Genomic DNA, 24,868 nt, shown 5'->3' with positions numbered 1-24,868 from the left:
TTTTTAGATTTGCTACACTGAATGGTATAGAAAAGAGCCTGGAGACAGTGAGTGGGAGCAGAAGCATCTGGTAGGATTTAGTTTGGCACAAACATCTGCTTGCTTAGTCAGACTCTGACCAGTTGGAGGGAGGATAGCTTATCCAGATCATTTTGGCTATTGTGGAGGGTAAATAAACCCTTGCTATAGCAACTTCACTGTGATATTCAAAAGCCCCCTACCTGGAAATATTAAGTTTAGATATTGAAAATCATGTCAGTAATCCTCAGGTACAATTAAAGAAAGATGTATTACTCACACATGTGGAGACATCCCAGGGCAAGGGGTTGGGAGGATGGATCTCTGGGAGGAAAAGTCTTGGGGGGAAAAAGGGAGGAAGGGAAAGAAGGGGAAGGGAAGAGAAGAGAGAGAAGAGAGAAGAGAAACAGAGAGAGAGCCAACTGCACAGGAATTTTATAAAAAGGAATTCCCACTGGCATGAGATTTAAAATACACAGCTACAAGTTCAAAGTTTAAAAAAGACATCAAAAAGGTCCATGAGCTTGTGGAATGTGTGTGGGCAGAGTGATCCTAATTAGGATGCTAAAGTAGGCAATGGACACAAGTAGAATATGTGGCTTAGAGGTTGCTGGCACTAAATCAAATATCAATGAGGACACACACTTTTTTCCTGTGCTCCTCACATTTTCCTCCCTGGTGTTTGAGTTAGTGCAACAACCTGACAGGTTTCCTGTAAATAAACTTATGCTTGAGAGAGATTGCAAAGCCAACTCAAGGTAATTAGACTAGCAATTATAGCTCCCTGAAAGACAGTACAGAACTTGTCACTGCAAGCATAAGGGAACAGCCAGGAGTAGAAATCAACTGGGGCCCGAGAAATCTGAGTAATCTCCTAATACTATTCATTATTTTGGTTTGTCTTACCTGGTTTAGGACATTATTTGGTTTGCAATATTCTGGAGACTTTTCCTGTATAACTGACCTACCTGAAGCAGGAGGTCCCCTTTAAGTCACAAGCATCATTGGGATGGCAGTAGTCTAATGTTAATTTTTTTATCAGCAACTATAGCAGCAAGAGACACCTGTGCCACATTAAGGGCTTCTAAAGCCCTTAATACTTGTGACTTATACACGCTTGATACATACTCGATATATATGAGTTCTGTCCAGAAATTATCCAGCCATGTACTATGAAAAATAGAGATATTTACTGAAGAGGATACGAGATACAAGAAATATTGTGCGTAGGACAAAGACACCTCAATCCCCTTCAAAGTAGGCACCTTGGGACCTCACACAGTTCTCTCAATTGCCATCAGGTGCCCTGTTATATTTTCCTGAATCTCATCCACTATGTAAAATCACTTCCTTTTCTTTTCTTTCCTTTCAAAGATTTTACTTATTTATTTTTAGAAAGAGGGGAAAGGAGAAAGAAAGAGAGGGAGAGAAACATCAATGTGTGTTGCCTCTCATACACTCCCAGCTGGGGACCTGGCCAGCAACCCAGGTATGTGCCCTGACTGGGAATCAAACAGGTGACCCTTTCGTTTGCAGACCGCAGCTCAATCTACTGAGTCACACTTCCTTTTTGATGCAAATTCATTGCTCTACTTGCTCAGTAATTTTGAATGTGACGGCTACACAGTACACATGCTCACTCAATGGCAACTACACCCCCACTGGCCAGTACAGTGAAGTTGTCATTGTTCACATATGCACACTTCAGCCCACCCTCTTTAGCTGACAGCTTACATCAATGTCATGCAAATCATTCTTATTATGTTAATAATGGCTGGATATTTTTCCGGACAGACCTCATATATGGTCTTCCAGGATGTGTTGTCTGGGTGGACTCTATGAATTGAGTTTGTGCTAATAAATTAAAAATACCTAAATTTGTGCCTGTTATACCAAAGGTTATGATGAGTCCCAACATAATAGGTAAAAGATAGTTTGGTGCTTCTTTCTGTGGGAAGGCTAGATGAGAGAAGTGGATTTTCTAATTGGATATAGAGAGATCTGTGTACTAAATATACATTAAACAAAGGTCAGGTTGTTTAGGGAAGAAAGGGGAGAAATAGAGAAGTAATAAACTATGAACCTGCTGAACAAGAGTGAGTGGTACCACAAAAGAATCAATAGCCCAAGGGGGCTTAGAGAGTGGAGTTTTTGGTGGGAAAATTTAGATCATTGCAGACATGTGAAAGCCAGATAGTCTTAATGGAGGGACACTGCTGTGTGTAACATAGATTGATGGTGGGATGCAGGAAGGGCGTGGGGTCCAAGAAGGGGAAGTTAATGAGGTCAAGAGAATGCTGAGAAAAAATGAAGAGACCGTGGAAGAAGAGGATAATAAGTAGTGAATATGGATATAAAACACTTCCAAAGGGGCAACAATTGGTTGCATAAGTAGTTGTCCAGGCTGGAACACCAGGTAGCAGACCCAGCAATGTTAGAGGTGACATGTTGTTACACAGATATTTTCCAAACGTCAAAGAAGGTAGAAAATGAGTATGTTGACTGAGGAAAAGTATAGAGCGAAGTCTGGGTTGCTGAACAAAGGAAAACCATAGCTTTTTCAGTTGCGGGGGTCACAATGGGAAGTGATATGGGGGTAGTTAAGGGGACTGTTATTATGGCCAGGTACCAGTTCTTACACTTAGAAGGGGGTAAAGTTTTAGACTTTTGTATACGGATAGAGGAGGTGAATATCTCAATAAAGTGGGCGTTACACTAAGAATAAAACTTACAGAGTACTAGCTTGCACCAAGAGGGCAGTGCATGAAAAGTGTGGGTCCTGAACAAATCTAAATAATCTATCAGGAGTTCCATGATGCAACAGGATAGATATTGGGACCTGCCTATATGTTTTAGTTTTTGCAAGGTGTTCTTACATTGTGCAAGAGAGGATATGGTATCACAGAGATGTATTGGGTTGGCCAAAAAGTCCATTTAGTTTTTCCATAAAATAAGACACACTTTTCATTTTCACTAATAACTTTATTTATTTGGATATTTTGAGAATGTCAGCTATCACCCACGTGGTATAACGTTGATTGTTCTCAATGTCTCCATTTGACTGCTGTCAACTTCAACTGGTCTACCTGACCATGGAGCATCATCCAGTGAGAAATCTCCAGCACAAAACTTTGCAAACCACATTTGGCACATTCAATCAGTCACAACACCTTCTCCATATACAGCACAAATCTTTTTTGTGTGTTTCAGTTGCATTTTTTACCTTTCTTGAAATAAAAAAAGCATATTATGCCAAAAATGTTCTTCCACCTTCAATATTAAAATAGCTATACAAAATTCACCAATTTTGATAAGTTTTTTTAAATGCACACTCATATGACAGCTGTCACAATACAGTCTAACATTGTTTTGAATGAAGTTAAAGATAACTAAACTCTACTTGACCCATCTTATGGAAAAAAAATAACTTTTTGGCCAATCAAGGATTGGTGGAATCTTCTGTTAAGCAGTTAATAATAACCATGGTGGCACTGGCATCAGCTATATGGGGAGCAGAGGCCTACATAGATTGAAGTTAAAGGATAAGGTAGGAGGAGAGAAAGAAGAGAGGCAGTTGGGGAAATTATAGGGGATCCAAGTGGGTATACAAATGGGGTAGAAGAACCAGGAGTTGAGTTTGGGAACAAAGAGGAGGTCAAAATCTTTACTTGGTAAGTTTAGGCATGTGTTTGCAGTGGCAGGACTTTTTGGGATGTTAGTGCCAAGGTTGGAGCTGCCAAGTTGTGCTGAGATTATCTCTTGAGATATGATCATCTACTGGGCAGAAGTCATCATCTTCAAAATGTTGGGCTGTTGGGCTGTTGGGCTGAGGTTGTCATTCTTGAGATGATGGTTATTGTCTCTCTTTGCCTGTTTCTGGCTTGTGGATGATACCTGTAAGGACCCTGTTGTGGTGGATTTTGGGAACTCCTGATGTGAATCCTGAGCTAGCTTCCAGATATTGAGGCAAAGTTTTACATTTGAAAAATTATTACAGAAGTAACTGAATGATTGTCTTTTGCCCTCCAAGAGTTATGGAGCAATTTATTATGGGGAAACTGTGAGCTTATTGAATATGCCAAACAAAAAAGATACAAAGGAACCCAAGTAGTTTGGCAGTGAACTGAAGTGGTAAAGCCCCAGATCCAAACAATGAGCCAAATAAGTCAGAGCCAGGACAAGCAGAACCAGAATGCTCCACATTTTCAGCCCTTAGGTATACGGTACCTGCAGCGATGTGGGTTTCTGCTTATTATGATGGGACTCATAGGCATTGTCCTCCAGGATCCTGTAGTTGCTCCTCATTTGATATCATTGTAATGAGGTAAATCCAGAGCTGACATTCTATTTAATAATGCTGGCTCTGAGAACAAATTTAGATGTTTTTTCTTCACTGAGAGATCCACACAGTTCTAAGTATGGAATTAGGTATGGGGACATAGATTCCCTGAAAAGAAGAACCTCCAGTTAACCAAACTTTAAAACCATCATATGGTGGAAGGACAGAAGACTTTGACAGAAACTTTTCTTTCTTTCTTTCTTTCTTTCTTTCTTTCTTTCTTTCTTTCTTTCTTTCTTTCTTTCTTTCTTTCTTTCTTTCTTTCTTTCTTTCTTTCTTTCTTTCTTTCTTTTCCTAGTTGTTCAGTTACCATTTTGCCTTTTTCCCCATTGCTCTCTACTGCTCCGTTCTCCCATGCTCCCACAGTCAATGCCCACCCCATTGTCTGTGCCCATGAGTCCTCTATTCATGTTCCTTGACCTGGCCGTTCCCCTTTTTTCCCCGGTTATAACCTTCCCCTGCCCCCCGGACACTGTCAATTTGTTCTTTATTTCCATGTCTCTGGTTCTAATTTTCTTATTTGTTTGTTTTGTTGATTAGGTTCCACTTATAGATGAGATCATATGGTATTTGTCTTTCACCACCTAGCTTATTTCACTTAGCATAATACTCTCTGGTTCCATCCCTGCTGTCACAAAGGATAAGAGTTCCTTCTTTCTTTCTGCTGAATAATAATCCATTGTGTGAATGTACTACAGTTTTTTTATCCACTCATTTACTGATGGGCACTTAGGGTGTCCAGCACTGCTATGAACATTGGGGTGCATAAGTTCTTTTCAATTGGTAGTTCAGGATTCTTAGGGTATAGTTCCAGCAGTGGGATCATTGGATTGAAAGGCAGTTTCATCTTCGGTTTTTTTAGGAAATTGCGTACTGTTTTCCACAGTGGCTGCACCAGTCTGCATTCCCACCAACAGTGGACTAGGGTTCCCTTTTCTCCACAACCTTGCCAGCACTTATCGTTTGTTGATTTGTATACAATGGCCATTTTGACCATCGTAAGCTGTGAAGTGGTATCTCATTGTGGTTTTAATTTGCATTTCTCTAATGGCTAGTGATGTTGACCTATCTTACATCATTTAGAATAACCTGCTGGGGTGGGGGACGAGTTCTCAATTTTCTGTGTGTCTCATCCTATTATTTGCCCTTCATCCAGGCACCAATCCAGCATGATTTGTGCCAGGACAGAAAAAAGATAGTAGAATGGGGAGATGTCATTAAGTTGAAGGTAATGATCCATTTGGTTATTGTATTCCTAGAACTACAAGTGGGAAGTGCCTTGGCTAGAAAGTTGATGACAAAATATTAAGGAACAAAATGGCAAGCTCAAAAATAGATCCAATATATAAAAAAATTCATAAAAATCTGACTTCAGACTTCTTGCCAATTACATGATAATTGACCAAAGTTACGTATTTTCCCTGAGCACTAATTTCCTCATTTGTGAACTGAAATGAAAGCACAAACCATATAAAAGTGTAGTGAAGAGTAAAAGAATTGCTCCTGGCATTTAACAAATTCCCAATATATGTTAATGAATGTATCATTACTTGTATTCCTCTCAGCCAACTACGAGGGAATTAGTGGATGGAGACTGGAGAAGTTTAATGTATTTTGTCCAATTCAGCACCTTCCCTCTAGCAATGTTATATAATCAGTCCCATATAGACCTTTTGCTTGGAAATGGGTAGTTTGGGAAGTTTCTTGGTGGCTGAAGTGAAACTGGTCAGCTCTGGTTGTAGGTGGTTGACATCCTGGCATCTGCTGCTTGGGTCTGCACCTGATCACTGTCTTAAGGTTCCTAAGTCCCTGCCCTCTGTAGTCTCTTTGCTCTGACTGCAGGCTTTTTACATCCACTGACTATCAGTACCATGGGATAATGTAGGCATTAAGTAAATGCGAAATTAAATTATTTGAATTCATAATAATAATGAGAGGGGAAAATGTGCTATCACTTAATATGGCTCTTCATTATGTTTTTCTATACTTTTTCACAGTCCATATTTAAAATAGATTGTTATACACATTGTTTTTAGTCATAGATCTGTGTCATCTGGTGAATAAATCCCAAAATTGTATCTGGAACATCAAATAACAGGGAGTTGAGGGGGCCTGAGGATAATCAGGCAGAACACTCAAACTCTATATCACATGACAAAAAGTACCCTTAAGCCCATACTTTGGCTAACAAGAAAGATGTGTGTGGGATTGGGAAAGGGAGAGGAGAGGTATCAGAAGTGTTCAGGAGCTAGAGAAGTACTAAGAGAACATATGATTCTATATATTATATTATTAAAATATATGCTATGTGTAAACACTATAAATATATGATGATGTATGATTGAACAGAAATGAGTTCTTTTGTAAAAGGTGGTTATAACATTTTTTTTCTGTCAATGCTATTTAATGTTTTTTAATGTAAAGGAAATATATTAAAATCAATTTTCTGAAGGTGAACACACAATAAAATATACTCTCTAGGTCCATTCATGCTGTAGCAAAAGGTAAGATTTCTTTCTTTTTATGGCCCCATGGTATTCCATTGTGTAAAAGTACCATAGCTTTTTTTGTCCACTCATCTACTGATAAGCACTTGGGCTGCTTTCACATGTTGGCTATTGTAAATTACACTGCAATGAACATAGGAGTGCTTATGTTATTTTGAATTAGCATTTTGGGTTTCTTCAGATATGATCCAAGAACTGGAATTGCTGAGTCATGTGGCAGTTCCATTTTTAATTTTTTAGGTAACTCCATACTGCTTTCTACAGTGCCTGCATCAATCTGCATTCCCACTAACAGTGCAGGAAGGTTCACTTTTCTCCACATCCTTGCCAGTGAAATGGATAAATTCCTAGAAACATACAATCTTTGAAAACCGAATCAGGAAGAATCAGAAAATCTGAATAGACACATTACAAGTAATGAAATTACAGCAGAAAAAATTTTTAAAACTCCCATCAAACAAAAGTCCTGTGCCAGATGGCTTCAACAGGTGAATTTTACCAAACATTCAAAGAACTAACACCTATTTCTCTCAAACCATTCCAAAAATTTCAAGAGGAAGGGAGACTCGAGTTTATCCTAATTCCAAAACCAGAGAAAGACACTTCAGAGAGAGAAAATTATAGGCTGATATCTCTGATGAATGTAGATGTTAAAATCCTCAACAAAATATTAGCAAACTGAATCCAGAAATACATTAAAAAGATCATACACCATGATCTAGTGTGATTTATTCTGGGGATTCAAGGTTGGTACAATATCTGCAAATTAATTAACAGGATACACCACAAAAACAAGTTGAAAGATAAAAATCACATGATTACATAAAAAATGCAGAAAAAGCATTTGATAAAATCCAGCACCATTTATGATAAAAAGCCTCAGCAAAGTGGGAATAGATGGAACATATCTCAACATAATAAGGGCCATATATGGAAAACCCACAACTAACATCATACTGAATGGGGAAAAACTAAAAGCATTTTTTTAAGGATTAGGAACAAGACAGTGATGTCCACTTTCACCACTTTTATTTAACATAATTCTGGAAGTCCTAACCACAGTAATTAGAGAAGAAAAAGAAATAAAAGGCATCCAGATTGCAAAGAAAGAAGTAAAACTGTCATTATTTGCAGATGACATGATACTGTATATAGAAAACCCTAAAGATTCAGCTGAAGAACTACTAGAACTGATAAAGGATTCAGTAAAGTAGCATATGAGTTTTAATGAGTACTCAAATATGCCTGCCAGTTCTTTCTCATATGATACAATCAACATGATGCCATCTATATAGTGGGTCACATGTTTCACACCTTTGTTATCCCTAAGACATATATTGGGATTTACTTGAACAAAAGAATGGAAACAGGTCTTTACTAGTTCTTTTTCCATGAAGAAAATAAGCTCATAATAAAGAACCACAAATATTTAGAGCAAATTTTCAGATTGTGCCTAGAAGCTGTGTTTGTGAGCCCCATATGCAGCCATTTCATCCTAAAATGATTATTATGTTATTTATTTTATTGAAATAGCTTAATATTTAACTAAAATACATTCATTCTTTATGTACCAGTTTCATGATTGAAACATTGCTTTTGAAATTATATTTCAGATAGGATATCATTTTTTCTCTTATTTTTTATTTTTTAATCACAGTTTACTTTAAATTACTTTGTTTTGTTTTCAGGAATACAGCATAGTGGTTAGAAAATCAAACACTTTAAAATGTGTTTTCCCCATTATTTCCAGTGCCCACCTGGTACTATATATAATTAACACAATATTATTGACTATATTCTCTATGCTTTATTTTACATCCCTGTCACTATTCACTAACTACCAATTTGTACTTCTTAATCCCTTCACCTTTTTAACCCAGTCCTCCAACCCCGCTCTCTCTGACATCCACAGTCTGTTCGCTCTGTCTGAGTCTGTTTCAATTTCGTTTGTTCACTTATTTTTTTGTTTCGATTCCACATATGATATGATATTTGTCTTTAACTGACTTATTTCACTTAGCGTAAATACCATCTAGGTCATTCTATGATGTCACAAATGGTAAGATTTATTTTTTTATAGCCGGTTAATATTCTATTATATAAATACACCACTTCTTTATCCACTTGTCTACCCATGAGCACTTGGGTGGCTTTCATATCTTGGCTATTGTAAATAATCCTTCAATGAACCAGGGGTGCTTGTGTTCTTTCAAGTGAGTGTTCTGGGTTTCTTCAGATAAATCCCCAGAAGTGGAATTGCTGGGTCATAAGGTAGTTCTATGTTTAATCTTTTGAGGAACATCCATACTGTTTTCCATAGTGGTTGCACCAGTCTGCATTTCCATCAACTGTGCAGGAGGATGAGGGTTCCCTTTTCTCCACATCCTTACCACCACGTGTTGTTTGTAGATCTATTGATGATAATCATTCTGAGAGGTGTGATGTGGTATCTTATTGTGGTTTTAATTTGCATTTTCTGATGATTAGTGACTTTGGGCACCTTTTCATATGTCTATGGGCCATCTGTATGTCCTCTCCAGAGAAGTGTCTCTTCAGGTCCTTTGCCTGTTTTTTAATTGGATTTTTTTTTGTATTGAGTAGTATGAATTCTTTATAAATTTTGGATATTAACCTTTTACAAGACGTATGAATGGTGAATATCTTCTCCCATTTAGTAGGTTGAAATTTTGTTTTGTTTATGATTTCCCTTTTTGTGCAATAACTTTTTTAGTTTGAAGTAGGTCCATTTGTTTATATTTTCTTTCGTTTCCCTTGTTCTAGAAGATATATTAGAAAAAAAATATTGCTAAGAGAAATTTCTGAGATTTTAATGACTATGTTTCCTTCTATGGAGTTTATGGTTTTGAGTCTTACATTTAAGTCTTTAACCTATTTTAAGTTTATTCTTGTATATGGTGTAAAAAGTTGGTCTAATTTCATTTTTCTGTATGTATCTATCCAATTTTCCTAACACTATTTTATTCTTTTTTAAATTAATTTATTTATTTTACCAAATACATTTGTCTCTGCCTTCCCCCAACCAATTTCCCTTGCCCCTCCCCTTCTCCCTCCCTCAATCCTTCCCCACTTTGGTTTTGTCCATGAGTCCTTGCTATATGTTCCTTGACTTTCCCCTTCCCTTCCTTCCCCCCCTCCGCCCACCCCTCCCTCCTTCCCTCTTGTCTCTGTTGGTTTCTTTTCCTTTCAGTGTTGCTGGTTTTATTTTCCTTGCATCTTGTATTGTTGGTTAGGTTCTGCTTATAGGTGAGGCCATATGGTATTTGTCTTTCACCCCCCGGCTTATTTCCCTTAGCATAATGCTCTCTAGTTCCATCCACACTGTCGCGAAGTTTAGTAGTTTTTTTTTTCTTTCTGCTGCGTAGTATTCCATTGTGTAAATGTACCATCATTTTTTGATCCAATCATCTACTGATGGAAATTTAGGTTGCTTCCAACACTTGGCTATTGTAAATTGTGCTGTTATGAACATAGGGGTGCATAGATTCTTTTGAATTGGCGTTTTGGTATTCTTAGGGTATAGTCCCAGCAGGGGAATCATGGGATCAAAAGGCAGTTCCATTTTCAGCTTTTGGAGGAAATTCCACACTGCTTTCCACAGTGGCTGCACCAGTCTGCATTCCCACCAACAGTTGTACTAGGGTTCCCTTTTCTCCACAGCCTCGCCAGCACCTGTTGTTTGTTGATCTGTTTATGTGGCCATTCTGACCGGTGTGAGGTGGTATCTCATTGTGGTTTTGATCTGCATTTCTCTGATGGCTAGTGATGCTGAGCATCCTTTCAAATGTCTCTGGGCCCTCTGTATCTCCTCCTTGGAAAAGCGTCTGCCCAGGTCCTTTGCCCACTTTTTGATTGGATCATTTGTCTTCTTGGAGTGGAGTCGAGTGAATTCTTTATATATTTTGGAGATCAAACCTCTATCTGATGTATCATTAGCAAATATATTTTCCCATAGGGTTGGCTCCCTTTTCATTTTGCTGATGTTTTCTTTCACCGTGCAGAAGCTTCTTATTTTGATGAGGTCCCTCTTGTTTATTCTTTCCTTTATGTCCCTTGCTTTAGGAGACATATCTGAAAAAATTGCTGTGTGGGATATCTGAGAGTTTCCTGCCAATGTTCCTAACACCATTTATTGAATAGACAGTTTTTACTTTATTGCATGTTTTTGCCTCTTTTGTTAAATATTAATTGACCATATAAATATGGGTTTATTTGTGTTTTGCACCTTTTAAAATTATGTTATAACAGAATTGTATGATTAACATATCTCTAAGACAAAACCACAAATTAATTCTGTTGACCAAACAGTGGGAATGTGAACAGCACCTGGACACTCTTCATGGTAAGCATGGGAAGGAGCTCACTTGTTAGATTGGTGACCACATACCATGTACTTGCAGCCACATCCAATATAGCAGCTGCAATTTAGACTAATACTTGTTTGAGTTTGTAGTAGTGCACTCTCCTACATAATCCCTCTGGACTTATTTATGTTCCAGACTAATTAGTTAAATGGGAAAATAATGGACATCATTACTCATGTGCTATTTAAATCTTTAAATTTTGCACAAATTTATTCCACTCCCCACAGGATTTTGTATGGTTTTTTTTTTTTCTGCCTTGGCTGGAGTGGTAGCAGCTTCAGAGACTTCCACTTATATTTCCCCAGAATGATACATTTTTCCTCATAGGCTAAGGAATGAATGTGGAGTTTCTGCCATCTGCCATACATACATATGTATTATATATTTGTGGATCAGGGAGATAACAAGCAGATTATTTCTTGGATTCATTAGAACAACAGTGATCCACACCAGGTCAGACAGACTCAATAAAACCATAGTGAGTAAATCCTGGGCTACCTCATATGCTCCTTCTTCAACAAAGGGCCATGAATATAGTTCAGGTTTTCAGACATCAGTATCAACTAGAACCCCCTGTTCATAAGCCTAAAAATACCTGGGTAATTTTTCTTTCAGTGTACCATTAGCTAAGTAAATGGCCATAAGTCCCTTTAGGGGGAGGAAGACTATGAAAATCATTACTATATAAACTTACTGTAAACTTGCAGGTTCCTTTCTTCTTTGGACTTGATATCTGTGCTATCTCTGGAGGCTGCCAAGACAAAAATTACTCAGGAGAGTTGTTCTGTTGGGTTAGTACTAAAGTGAGAGTCAACACATGTGTCTCACAATCAGAGTTTGTAGTGCCTGAGGTAGGTCACATCCTCTATCATCATATTCAGTACCCAATAAATGCCAGCTATTACTGTTATAATAAATTAAATGTTCTGTGGTGCTTTGAGTAGTTTTGAAATACACAACTCTGTAAAAATATTCATACCCTCACCCACACACTTCTTGAATAAAGCTATTTTACTTTATTTTTATTTTCAGAATTCTTCACTTTGTTGAGTTTTTGCAAAACAAGGATAAAATACAATTGTCTAGGTCTAACAAAAAATAGAATCAAATAAGTCATTAGCACACAAATATAATGATCATTTAAATTTAATTTTTTTAATTTTTATATATTTTTAAAAGATTTTATTTATCTATTTTTAGAGAAGAGAGGGAGAAGAGAGGGAAAGAATCAGCAATATGTGGTTGCCTCTCATGTGCCCCCTTCAACCCAGGCATTTGTCCTGATTGGGAATCGAACCAGTGACCCTTTGGTTCATAGGCTAGTGTTTATTACACTGAGCCATACCAACCAGGGCTATGTTTTATTGTTTATGCTATTACGGTTCTCCTAATTTCCCCCCCTTTTCACCCTCTCACCAGCCCCCCACTTCCTACAGTCAATCCTGACACCATTGTTCATGTCCATGGGTGATGCATATAGGTTCTTTGTCTAATTCCTTCACCTTCTTTTAACCAGTCCCAACCTTCCCCCACCCCTCTTATATCTATCAGTCTGTTCCTTGTTTCTGTGCCTCTGATCTTATTTTGCTCATTAGTTTATTTTGTTCCTTAGATTCCAGTTATAAGTGAGGTTATATGGTATTTGTCTTTCATTGCCTGGCTTATTTCACTTAGCATAATAGTCTCCAGTTCCATCCATGTTGTCACAAAAGGTAAGAATTCCTTCTATTTTTTTACTGATGCATAATATTCCACAGTGTAAATGTACTACAGCTTTTTTATCCACTCGTCTACTGGTGGTCACTTAGACTGTTCCTAAATCTTGGCTATTTTAAATAACGCTGCTATGATCATAGGGGTGCATATATTATTTTAAATTGTTGTTTTGGGATTCACTGGATATTCCCAGAAGTGGAATCACTGGGTCAAAAAAGCAGTTCCATTTTTAATTGTGAGGAAACTCCATACTCTTTTTCAGAGAGGTTGTACTGGTTTGCATTCCCTCAAACAGTGCATTAGGGTTCCCTTTTCTCCACATCCTTGCCAGCAATTGTTCTTTGCTGATTTATTAATGATAGCCATTTTGGCAGGTGTGAGGTGGTATCTCATTGTGGTTTTAATTTGCATCTCTCTGCTAGTGATGCTGAGAATTTTTTCATATGTCTATGGACTGTTTGTCTTCCTTGGAGAAGTGTCTATTCAGGTCCTTTGCTCATTTTTTAATTGAATTGTTTTCTCTGCCAGCTGTTGAGCCATATAAGGTCTTTATGTATTTTGGAGATTAAACCTTTGTCTGATGCATCATTGGCAAATATGTTCTCCCGTACAGTGGGTTCCATTTTCATTTTGCTGATAGTTTCATTAGCTGTACAGAATTTTTTTTAATTTTATGTAGTCCTATTTGTTTCTTTTTTCCTTTGTTTCCCTTGCCCTAGGAGATACAACAAAAATATTGTTATATGATATAACTGAAATATTACTGCCTATGTTCTCCTCTAGAATTTTTATGGCATCATGAAATATACTTAAGTTTACTCTGGAGTATAGTATAAGTTAGTGGTCTAGTTTCATTTCTTTGAAAGTACTAGTCCAGTTCTCCCAACACCATTTACTGAAGAAACTGTTTTTACTCTATTTTATGCTCTTGACCCTTTGTCAAACATTAATTGACCATAGAAACATGGGTTTACTTCTGGGGTCTCTATTCTTTTCCATTGATATATGTTTCTGTTCTTGTGTCAGTATCAGACTGTTTTGATTACAGTGGCCTTGTAATATAGTTTGATATCAGGTATTGTGATCCCTCCAAGTTTGTTCTTCTGTCTCAATATTGCTGAGGTTTTACAGGGCCTTTTTTTTTTTTTGGTTCTACATACATTTCTGAAGTATTTGTTCTAGATTTGTGAAATATGCCATTGGTATTTTAATAGGAATTGTGTTGAATCTATAGATTGCTTTGGGTAATATGGACATTTTAATGGTGTTAATTCTTCTAATCCATGAACATGGTATATTCTTTCACTTATTTGTAGCTTCTTCAATTTCTTTCTTCAGTGTCCCATAGTTTTCCAAATTCAGGTCTTTTATCTCTTTGGTTAAATTTATTTTTAGGTACCTCATATTTTGTTGCAGTAGTAAGATATTTTTCATTTCCTCTTTTTGATTGTTCATTATTGGTGTATAGAAATGCCATTGATTTCTGAGTATTGATTTTGTACCCTGCTACTTTGCCAGATTCATTTATTAGGTCTAGTAGTTTGTTTGTTTGTTTGTTTGTTTTTGAGCCTATTGGGTTTTTTATGTACCATATCATGTCATCTGTGAATAATGACAGTTTCACTTCCTCCTTCCAAAATGGATTCCTTTAATTTATTTTCATGTCTGATTGCTGTGGCTAGGAATTCCAGTGCTATGTTGAATAAGAGTAATGAAAGCAGACTTCCCTGTCTTCCTTCTGATCTTAGAGGAAATGCTTTAAGTTTTTGCCCGTTGAGTATGATGTTGGCTACAGGTTTTTAGTATATGTCTTTTATTATGTTGATGTATGATCACTCTATTCTCACTTTGCTGAGAGTTTTCATCATAAATGGGTGCTGGATTTTATCAAGTGCATTTTCTGCATCTAATGATATAATCATGTGATTTTTATCTTTCATTTTGCTTATGTGGTGTATCAAATTTATTGATTTGTGAATATTGTACCTACTTTGCATCCAGAGATAAATACCACTTGATCATTGGGTATGATGTTTTCCATGTATTGCTGGGTTCATTCTGCTAGTATTTTGTTGAGGATTTTAGCATCAATGTTCATCAGGGATATTGGCCTATCGTTTTCTTTCTTTGTTGTGTCTTTACCTGGTTTTGAAATTAGAATAATATTGGCCTGGTTAAAAATAAGTTGGAAGGCTTCCTTCTTCTCGAATTTTTTGAAATACTTTGAAAAGGATAGGTGTTAGGTCTTTGAACGATTGGTAAAATTAGCATGCGAAGCCATCTGGTCCAGGTCTTTTGTTTGCTGGGAGTTTTTTTTTTATTATTATTATTACTGATTCAATTTCATTAGTTGCTATCAGTCTATTCAGGTTTGCTGTCTCATGATTCAGTCTTTGGCAATTGTATGTTTCCAGACTTTTATCCATTTTGCCCATGTGGTCCAATTTGTTGGCATATAGTTGTTCATAATATTTTCTTACAATCCTCTGTATTTCTGTGACATCCATTATTTTTCCTCTTTCATTTTTACGTTTATTAACTTGGGTCCTCACTCTTTTTTTCTTGATGTGTCTATTTAAAGGTTCATCAATGTTGTTTATCTTTTCAAATAACCATGTCTTTGATACATTGACTTTTTGAATCAGTTCCTTGATATATTGATCTTTTGAAATTTTTTAGTGTCTCTCATTCATTTCTTATCTGATTCGATTATTTTCTCCTTGCACTCCATTTGGGATTTGTTTGTTGTTGTTTTTCTAGTTCTTTTAAATGTAGGGTTAGATTGTTTATCTGAGATCTTTCAGTCTTCTTGAGGTATGCCTGTAATGCTATAAACTTTCCTCTCAGGACTGCTTTCTCTGTTTCCCATAGGTTTCAGGTTGTTGTGTGTTCATTTTCATTTGTTTCCAGCTACTTTTTGATTTCTTCATTGATCTCATTGATGACCCATTCATTATTTAATAACATACTATTTAGTCTCCATGTATTTAAATGATTTTGAGGCTTTTCTTTTACTGAGGTTTATTTCTAGTTGCATTCCACTGTGATCTGAGAAAATGCTTCGTATGATTTCAATTTTCTTGAATTTGTTAGGACTTCTTTTGTGTCCAACCATGTGGTCTGTCTTTGAGAATGATACATGTGCACTGGAGAAGAAGGTGCATTCTGATGCTTTGGGATGAAATGTTCTGTAAATATCAATTAAATCTATTTGCTCTAGTGTGCCATTTAAGGTTGTTTCCTTGTTGATTTTTTTTTTGGTCTGGAAGATCTATCCAATGGTGATAGTGGGGTGTTAAGATCCCCTACAATATCTTTATTGCTGCTGACCTCTTCCTTAAAGTCCACCTAGATTTTCTATATATATTTAGGTACTCCTATATTTGGCACATATATGTTTATAAGGGCTATCCCTCTTGGATTTAGTGTTATTGTTGACCTTGCTTTGTCTTTTTTTATGGCCTTTGTTTTGAAGTCAATTTTGTCAGATGTACATATTGCTATCCTAGGCTTTTTGAAACCACCATTTGCATGGAATATTTTTTTCATCCCTTCACTTTCAGCCTGTGTAAATTTTATTTTTTTTCTGAGTTGTGTCTCTTGTAGACAGCATATATGAGTCATGTTTTCTTATCCATTCACCTACCCCATGTCTTTTGATTGGAGCATTTACTCCATTTACATTTATGGTTACTATTGATAGTTACTTGCTCATTGTCATTTTGTACTTGTGTACTCATGTTCCTCTCTCTCTCTATTATTTTTTCTTCTTAAAATAGTCCCTTTAATATCTCTTGTAATGCTGGTTTGGTGTTAATGAACGCATTTAGTCTTTTTTTCTTTTCTTTTCTTTTTTCTTTTCTTTTTTTTTTTTTTTTTTTTTTGGTCTGGGAAATTCTATTTCACTGTCAATTTTTAATTATAGCTTTGCTGGATAGAGTGGTCTTAGTTGCAGATCCTTGCTTTTCATTACTTTAAATACTTCATGCCCATCCCTTCTGGCATGAACTGTGTCTGTTGAGAAAGCAGCTGACAGTCTTATTGGCTCTCTCTTGTAGGTTACTGTGTTTCTCTTTTGCTTCCTTTAACATTCTTTGACTTTAAACTTTTCCATTTTAATTATAATGTGTCTTAGTGTGAGTTTCTTTGGGTTCCTCAAGTTTGGGTTCTCTGTCCTTCCTGAACTTTTGTGACTTTTGCCTTCACCAGGATAGGGAATTTTTCTGTCATTATTCCTTCAGGCAAGTTATCTATCCCTTCCTCAGTTTATTTTCCTTCTGGTATCCTTATGATGTGGATATTGTTACATTTCATGTTGTCCCAAATTTTTCTTAAACCATCCTTGTTCTTTTTGCTCTGATTGGGTATTTTTTCTACCTCAATTTCCTCTGCTTCATCTAACCTCCCTTTAATTCCTTCTAGTGTATTCATTTCAGATATTGTATTCTTCATTTCCAACTTGTTTTTATTCAATATTTCTATGTCCTTTCTCATGCTGTTGTAATTTCTACTATGTTCCGTTTGTTCTTACTAAGTTCCTTGAGCATCCTTATAACCATTACCTTGAACTCTATGTTTGATAAATTTCTTGCCTCGATTTCAATTAACTTTTTTTCTGAGTATTCCTTCTTTTGTTTCCTATGGGGGTTGTTTCTTTCTCTCCCCATTTTAGTTGACTCTTTTTGTTTGTTTCTATGTATTAGATAGATCTCTTTGACTCCCTGTGTTCATGGGGTGTCCTTATGTGCCTGGAGTTCTGTGGGACTCAGTGTTGCAGTCTCATTGATTTTCTGAGTTGGATGCTCTAAGAATACCCCTTATGCGGTTTATGTGAGCTTCTTTGTTGTGTTTTGATCTTAATTGTTGTTGTCTCATTCATTTGTGTGTTGTCCCCCCAAGATGGCTGACTGACAGGCTCAACCCTTACCATGTCTTGCATGCTGTTGTACCATTGCTGACAGAACAAAGCAAAATAACACAGAAAACAAAACCCACACAAGCAAATCACCCCTAACAACAGCAAAATCAGTGAGAAAAGAACAAAGAATAATAGAAGTGGAAAAAGAAATAGAATATTATAATAAAAACAAGAATACAATAAGACCAAAGGAAAGAAAAATTATTATGCAATGATAGAAGGAGGAGATAAAATAAGAGTAAGAAAAAGATACAGGAAATCAGCACAAAAAAAGAAAGGGGAAAAATGAAATTTAAAAAATAAGTAAAGGAAGGAAGAAGGAAAAATGAGGTAATAAAAGGTAATAGTACAAATCTAAGATTTGAAGGACAAAAATAAAGACAAAAAAGAGAAAATTGAAGAAAGAGAAAAAAATTTAAAAAGCTATGCAAAAGAAAAAAATAATGAAAATAATGAAAAAAGAACGATGTGGAATTCCTCTTAGCAGAGTTTAGTACTTGCCTGCTGGGTGCTCCCTTGAATATAACTATGATGTCTGAAGCTGGTGAAAGCCAATGTCAGGTGCTGTCCAGCCTAGCTCTAGTCGGCTTGTTGAAAGTTACAAGTGATCACAGTTTGTGGCTGTCTCTTTTGGTGCTGGCTGCTTCTGAGATGGGCCTCACTGCTCTGCAAGGCTGGCTTTTTATTAACACAGTGCCCAGGGTTGGGTCAACTAACAACCAAAGGCACAGCTGGAACCACCTCCACCTGCCTCTGCCTGCAGTCCTGCTGTTAGTCTTAGTTTAGCCTCTGACCCATATATTTCTGAGATGATTTCTGGTGGAATCAGGAGTATGGGACCCCTGGATCTCTTGTGGGAGGTGATATTCAGACTTAAGAGAATGGTGGGTGTGTTCCCTTGTGTCTGTGCCACATGCTTGAGTCTTTCCCAGATTATTTCCCTGAACTAGGCAGGGCAAATCCTCTAGTTTGATAGTGGTTGGGGCATCCAGAGCCCAGAGTTTCAGTTTTCCAGAAACCAGGAGGGTGTTACTAGGCTCTCCTGTGAGTGGGAAGTACAAGTCTGGCTCCCGGGAAAGTGTATGAAATTGCAACGCCCTAAAGCTAGTCTCTAACACCTGTGAATCCACCTATGTTACTGTCTCTTTAGCAGGGGATAAGACAGGAAGAAAGAATGAGAAAAATGAAATATAAAAAAGAAAAAAAAAGAATGCAGGGTGTGGCAAGCAGGACTCCAGAGAATGGGGTTAAGAGGCTTTCAGAGGGTGGGGCAAGTGGTAACCCACTGGAGAGGGGTGATTGTTTTTCCTCTGGTAGGGGCCTGCTCTTCTCAAGAAAAATGGCTGCTGCAGTATGGTTTTATATCCTAGCCCCAGAAACCCAGCATTCATTCCCCCACACCTCACCCTCAAGCCTCCCACTAAAAACTCTCCTCGCATGACTATAGACTGTGCTGCCCTCACTTTGCCTGAGCCCAAGATGAGTGACTAGGAATTCAAAACCTGTGCATTGCCCTCTTAGAACAAAACAAAGGAAAACAAAGAAAAAAGGTGGCTTTGTCTCCAATGGGCTCCATCTTCCTCCAATGGGCAAAAAACCCATGGTCTTTCGCCACTGGATGCTGCATGGGCGGGTGATCCCAGCACTGGTGCTCTGTGCTTTGGAGCCTAGTCTGAGGTCCAGGCTTCACTTCTCTCCAAGGGAAGCTCCCACAGCCATGTGGCAACCTCAGCCTGCTGCCCGTGAAAGTGGCGCTGGCCCTTTTTGAGTCCTTGTCCTTTCTACCGGTCTTGAGGTGGATTCTGCCTGTCCTTGGTTAAATATATCCTATTCAGGTAGTCTTCAGTTGTTTACTGGGTAGATGTCCCCCTCTTTATTTTTATTTTCAGCTTGGTTCTGGGAGGCACTGTGAGATAAATTGTCCTACTCCACTATCATCTTGCAGCTCCATTCAATCATTTTTATTTTAAAAAAATATAAATAACAGCAATGTTCAAAGTTATATAATTTTCCTCTGTGTGTGTGTTTCTCTTTAAGGATTTTATGTCACAGATCCTTAGTTAATGAGTATTTGTACCTATCATTAGACTACACTGCCCACAAGTAAGGAAGATCACTGTAGATGCATTTCTGAGGGTGACACTGATCTCTGTTGCCTCAGCCTGGTAAAAACTAAGCAATCAAGCACCCTCCAATAAATTCCCACAGTTTCATTAATTTTCATTTTACTAGAAATTAATAACGAAAGGGGTAAGTTCTTAGCAGCATTCAACCTTGCAGCATATCAATCATTATGGATAAGGAGGAAAACACAGGTTTTGCCTGGATAGAATCTTCTCCTTTTATCCAGAAAACCCCCCAAACCCATACAGTTTAAGTAGTGGTTTTTACTGAAACTTTTATCAGATTAAATAATGTTGAAAGAATGGGTGGCCTTTTGGTTGGGCATTTTAGAAAAGGTTAAAGTAGAGAGGCTAATGTTGGAAAAATACCAATGAAAGTACATCCCCGAAGAAGAGTCATTTCACTGGTGAAGTTGGGAGGCAGAGCCAGAGCCTTGGGAATGAAATCCTAGGGAACACTCTCCAGCAGACACTTAACTTGCCCTGACTGCATTTGATCTTGTCCACCTTTTGCTACTCAATGAGGAGTGTTGACTTCATTTACATGAAATGCTGGTAACCTAGAGTTGTTCCTCTTAAAGTTAATGGCCCAGAAGTCCAATACCATGTATGCCCTTTGGTCCAGGTTCTCCTTGAGCTCCTGAGCATCTTCATGCTGCCTGGCCAGGACCTTCTTCTTCTTGTTGTGAGAGCTTTTTCCTTCATTATTGGCATTTCACCAAGGACACTAAGGACATTCTCCATTAGGCTATGTGACCCAACAGAGAGGGCAGCAGGTTTACCAGCTTGTCCAGGTCCCCAGTGAACATCTTGTACTTGTTAAACTCATTGGGCTCACAGAGCTCACTGATTAAAGACTCCACCTCTTCTCCCAAGGTGTCATTGAGATTGATGTTCATTAGCAGACTCCCCTTCTCTTCTTGGAGTATTGGAAGGTTGTGGGTGAGGCTTCCCATCAGCTTGGCCTTCTTTCTGTTGACATCCACTTGCTCCTCTTCCTCATTCACCTCTTCTGCATGGGGAACAGACACACTGTAATAGGCAGGACAGTTAACCAACACGCCCACTGCTTTCTTATCTTCACCACTCTGGGATTCATATCCTGGGTGGTTGATAGTTCTCTGCATGGCCTTCTTTACCCTGTTTTCCTGCAGCAAGTTTACATCTCGAGGAAACAAACTTCCCATCAGATCCATCGTTGTCTTCATTCTGGAGTTTGTATCCAAAATGTCTGCCAGAGATTTGTCTGCTGGACAATTTCCTTGGCAAGAGCCTCTGTTCTGATGTCTTTTTAAGAAGATTTAATTTATTTATATTTTAGACAGAGGGGAAGGGAGGGAGAAAGAGAAGGAGAGAAACAGTGTGTGGTTGCCTCTCACGCGCCCCAACTAGAGACCTGGCCCGCAACCCAGGCATGTGCCCTGACTGTGAATCAAACTGGTGACCCTTTGGTTTGTAGGCCAGTGCTCAATCCACTGAGCCACACCAGCCAGGGCTGCTCTGATGTCTTCTGTGGACCAAAACTGACATAGAATGAAACTATTTTAAGAGAAAAAACTTGAAGAAAAACTTGTGGTGAGTGGCTCTATTGAAGAGGAGTTCAAAGACCTGAATCTGGGCTATCCAGCATGCATGCGTGTGTGCACACCGCCCCCGCAGATATCATTAAGCTAATAGACCCTTCTTATAGCATAAAATTTACATTCTGTAACTGTGCTAAGTATTTTTAAAACTCCATGTGAAATACACCCTTTAGCAGTAATAAAAAATGGCTACAGTGATATTTTTTTATATTATTTGCATCCAGAAAATACTTATTAGCTGGGAGGTAAGATTAGTTCTAAATTTTTTAAAAATATTCTACTACACACTATTTGTGCAATTACTTTTACTTAACTTCATTGTCACTTGAATGCAGAGAACAATCTCTAGCAGAAAGAACAACCCTACATAGGACAAAGATAGCAGCTTATGTCTCTTAAAGCAAGAGCTTCATGGTCATATGAAGAGGATGAATAACACAAAAATGAAAAACCAGAGGTCAGGGGTGTACATGAAACCAGAGGGACTGTGGTGCTGAAATTGTTTCCTGACTCCAAACTCCATTGGGTGTTTAAGTGACCAGTATTTAAATGTGTTATTCACTTAGCCAATCATAGAAGATATGGATAGAAGATATAAGAAGCTATTTCCTATAGTTCTCAGACAATGAGAACTTTCTGGATGTTTATGTGGCATAGGGAGCATTTACAGTGATTCTGGCAGAGATATGGATGCTAAATCACTTGGTAGGATGTCCCCTTCAGATCCTCTCTAGGCTGATAAAAAAGTTCTGTGACTGTGTGATGGGGGTGGGGAGCAGAGAACAAAAATGAGACTACACTGTGAGACAAACATGTTGGGCATACACAGATATAATTTCTGTAAAAGTCTGTATAACCTCCTTTTCATAAAAATATATATGTGTGTATGACAACTTTTCATGTCAATAAAAATACACTTCTATAATATCAATTCCTACACTCCTCAGAGATTCCGATTGAATATTCTTTTACAAGTGACTGTGATTCACATTTTGAGGAACAATGCTTTTGAAAGGTCCCCACCTCCATATTAGAAGGAATGAAATTATACTCTTTTTATACTTACCTTGTCCCACTAGCTATTTCAGTGGAATATTTCTTGTGCATGACCTATCCAGCAATTTCTTTGATGAGTAAATGTTGCGCTAATTTACAGAAGGACATGATAGAAGGTTAGAGAAACAACCCTAATGATTCAGATAATATTGGGCAAATTATTGAACCATAAAAACAACCTAAAGATATGTTCATAAGAGCCCAGCATTCCAAGTCTCTGAATTTGCTATTCAGCTCTAGTGCACAATCACTACTGCCAATTTACAAATGCTTTCAAGAGACTTTTTTTGCATGAAATATCCCTTTCAAACATTTGCAAAGAAGTAAATTAACAATTATGCAGTTAAACAAAACATATCTGTGGGCCAGATCTAGGGACTTAGGCCTAAATTCCACTGGTTTGAGAACTTTGCCCTAGGACTTCACTGTTCTGGAGAATGGGATGTCAAAAATAAGACAAATCGTCTTTTATCTTAAAATGGCACCAGGCTATTGAGAAGTACACAAAACACGTATACATAAGGTATAGGTGTAGCACAGATAGGGTGGAATTAAGCATAAGTAGAGATAGAGGAAGTTGCCTGGAAGAAGTGATGCATAATCTGAGTTTCAAGGGGGACTAGAGGGCTCCACTAGGCAAGGTGTCCAATGTGAGGAAATGGGAATCTAAAGAAGTGAAACAAACACATTTACATTACATCATGAAAAAACCATAATCTTCATGAGAATCTATAAGAAGATTTAATACTGCTGAATCATAAGGCAAAAGAGGGGTTATGGTGGGAGCAGCAGGAAAGGATGAGATTAAGGATGTAACAGTACAAAGCCATGACCTTTGGTATCCAACAAGCAATGGGAAACTAGGGATAAATGACAGCAATACTGAAATATATTAGAAGGACTGAGGTCAGAGGAAAGAAGACCACTGGGACTGATGTCATAGTTCTGAAAAGAGATGACAAGGACTTGAAATAGACAAGGCAATGAAAGTGAGTCTGGAAAGGAGGGCATGGTTAAAAGACACTTTTGCACAGATGCACCAGGACACATGCCCATCAAAAAGAAAAGGATGGGATAATGCATAGCATTGACAATGAATGAACTACAGCTACATGGATAAATCTTAGGAACAAGATATTTAGTAAAAGAAACAAGTCCCAAAATGCTACCCACAACAGGTATAAATTTTTGTGAAATTTGAAAACAATCAAAACTAAACAATATTGTTTAGGCATGCATGTATGTGATATGAACATATGTAAAAAGAACATGGAAATAATATAAATCAAGATATTGGTTTCTCTGGGAGGGAAGTTGAGAAAAAGATGGTGAGCAGATTTAAATTATCAGCATTATTCTAGTTCTTTTGTGGGGTACTGGATTCACAGATTTTTAATTTAGGTAGGTTGACACTCAAGCAGTTGTATATGGGGACATGATGAAAATATGTTTATTTTTGTACTTTGTATTGACAGCTATAAGAAAGACAGGAAAGATATTTTAGAAGTATTTTGGATGTGTAATCAATTGGTTTTCCCAGACATTTTTTTTTCCCTTAAACTGGTTTTAGATGGGTTCCTCCAAGGGAAGAGCCTCACTTTGTGAGGCCCACGTGCTTTTAAATTTCCCGCTTTTTGCCCTTTGCCCTTGGCCATCTTCACTTCCCCTCAGAAGGCAGACCAGTGATGCCAAGTTGCGGGGGTAGGGGAGAGGCGGCACGCGGGTCTACAGCGTTCTTATTGGCAGAGAGAAGGAGCGATAAGGCTGGAGCTGAAGCGAGAGCAAAGGGGGCAAAGGGGCGGGGCTAAGCGGGAGGCGGAGCTATGGGATTTAACTGGAGAGAGGCGCAAGTGCAATTGTCCGCGCCTCGCTGCGATGGCGGCGGCGCCGAGCACAGTCACACCGCTGGCGGCAGAGTCTTCCCCTCAGGAAGCTACCGTCTCTGTCGCCCCCTCCTCCTCCTCCTACACCGCTTGCGCGGCGGCGGCGGCGGCGGCGGCGGCAGCGGTAGCGGCAGTGATTGAGCCTGCCTCCTCCGCCACCTCCACCCCTGCCAGCTCGCCTGCCGGTGGCTGTGGCGACGGCGGCGGCGGCGGCTTTGGCGGCTCCACTATGGCGGCGGCGGGGAGGGGGGGCAGTAGTTTTAAAGTAGACACTCGCCCTTGCCTCAGAGAAGGTGAGTTCCCGTCCCGGGGTGTGGGGGCGACCCCAGGTCCTTCGCTGCCT

The 24,868-nt window shown here is 38.3% G+C and overlaps 1 protein-coding gene across 2 annotated transcripts in view; it reads left to right on the top strand.

Annotated features, from left to right (window-relative positions):
- Positions 1-24,517: 24,517 nt before the first annotated feature.
- The window catches only part of ZMAT1 (zinc finger matrin-type 1), a 50,016-nt gene continuing 49,665 nt past the window's right edge, over positions 24,518-24,868 (top strand). The window contains exon 1 of one of the 2 annotated variants that reach the window (XM_054561869.1): positions 24,518-24,818. In XM_054561869.1, coding sequence (XP_054417844.1) covers positions 24,518-24,818 — 301 coding nt within the window. The remainder of the gene's footprint in view (positions 24,819-24,868) is intronic. The other variant, XM_054561868.1, reaches the window with a different exon arrangement.

This window comes from Pteronotus mesoamericanus, unplaced genomic scaffold (genome assembly GCF_021234165.1).
Source record: "Pteronotus mesoamericanus isolate MK-2021 breed Mesoamerican mustached bat unplaced genomic scaffold, CSHL_Meso_final scaffold_550, whole genome shotgun sequence".
NCBI classification, from domain to species: domain Eukaryota; kingdom Metazoa; phylum Chordata; class Mammalia; order Chiroptera; family Mormoopidae; genus Pteronotus; species Pteronotus mesoamericanus.
The sequence above is the reverse complement of the archived record's forward strand: the minus strand, read 5'-3'. Positions and strand labels throughout refer to the sequence as shown.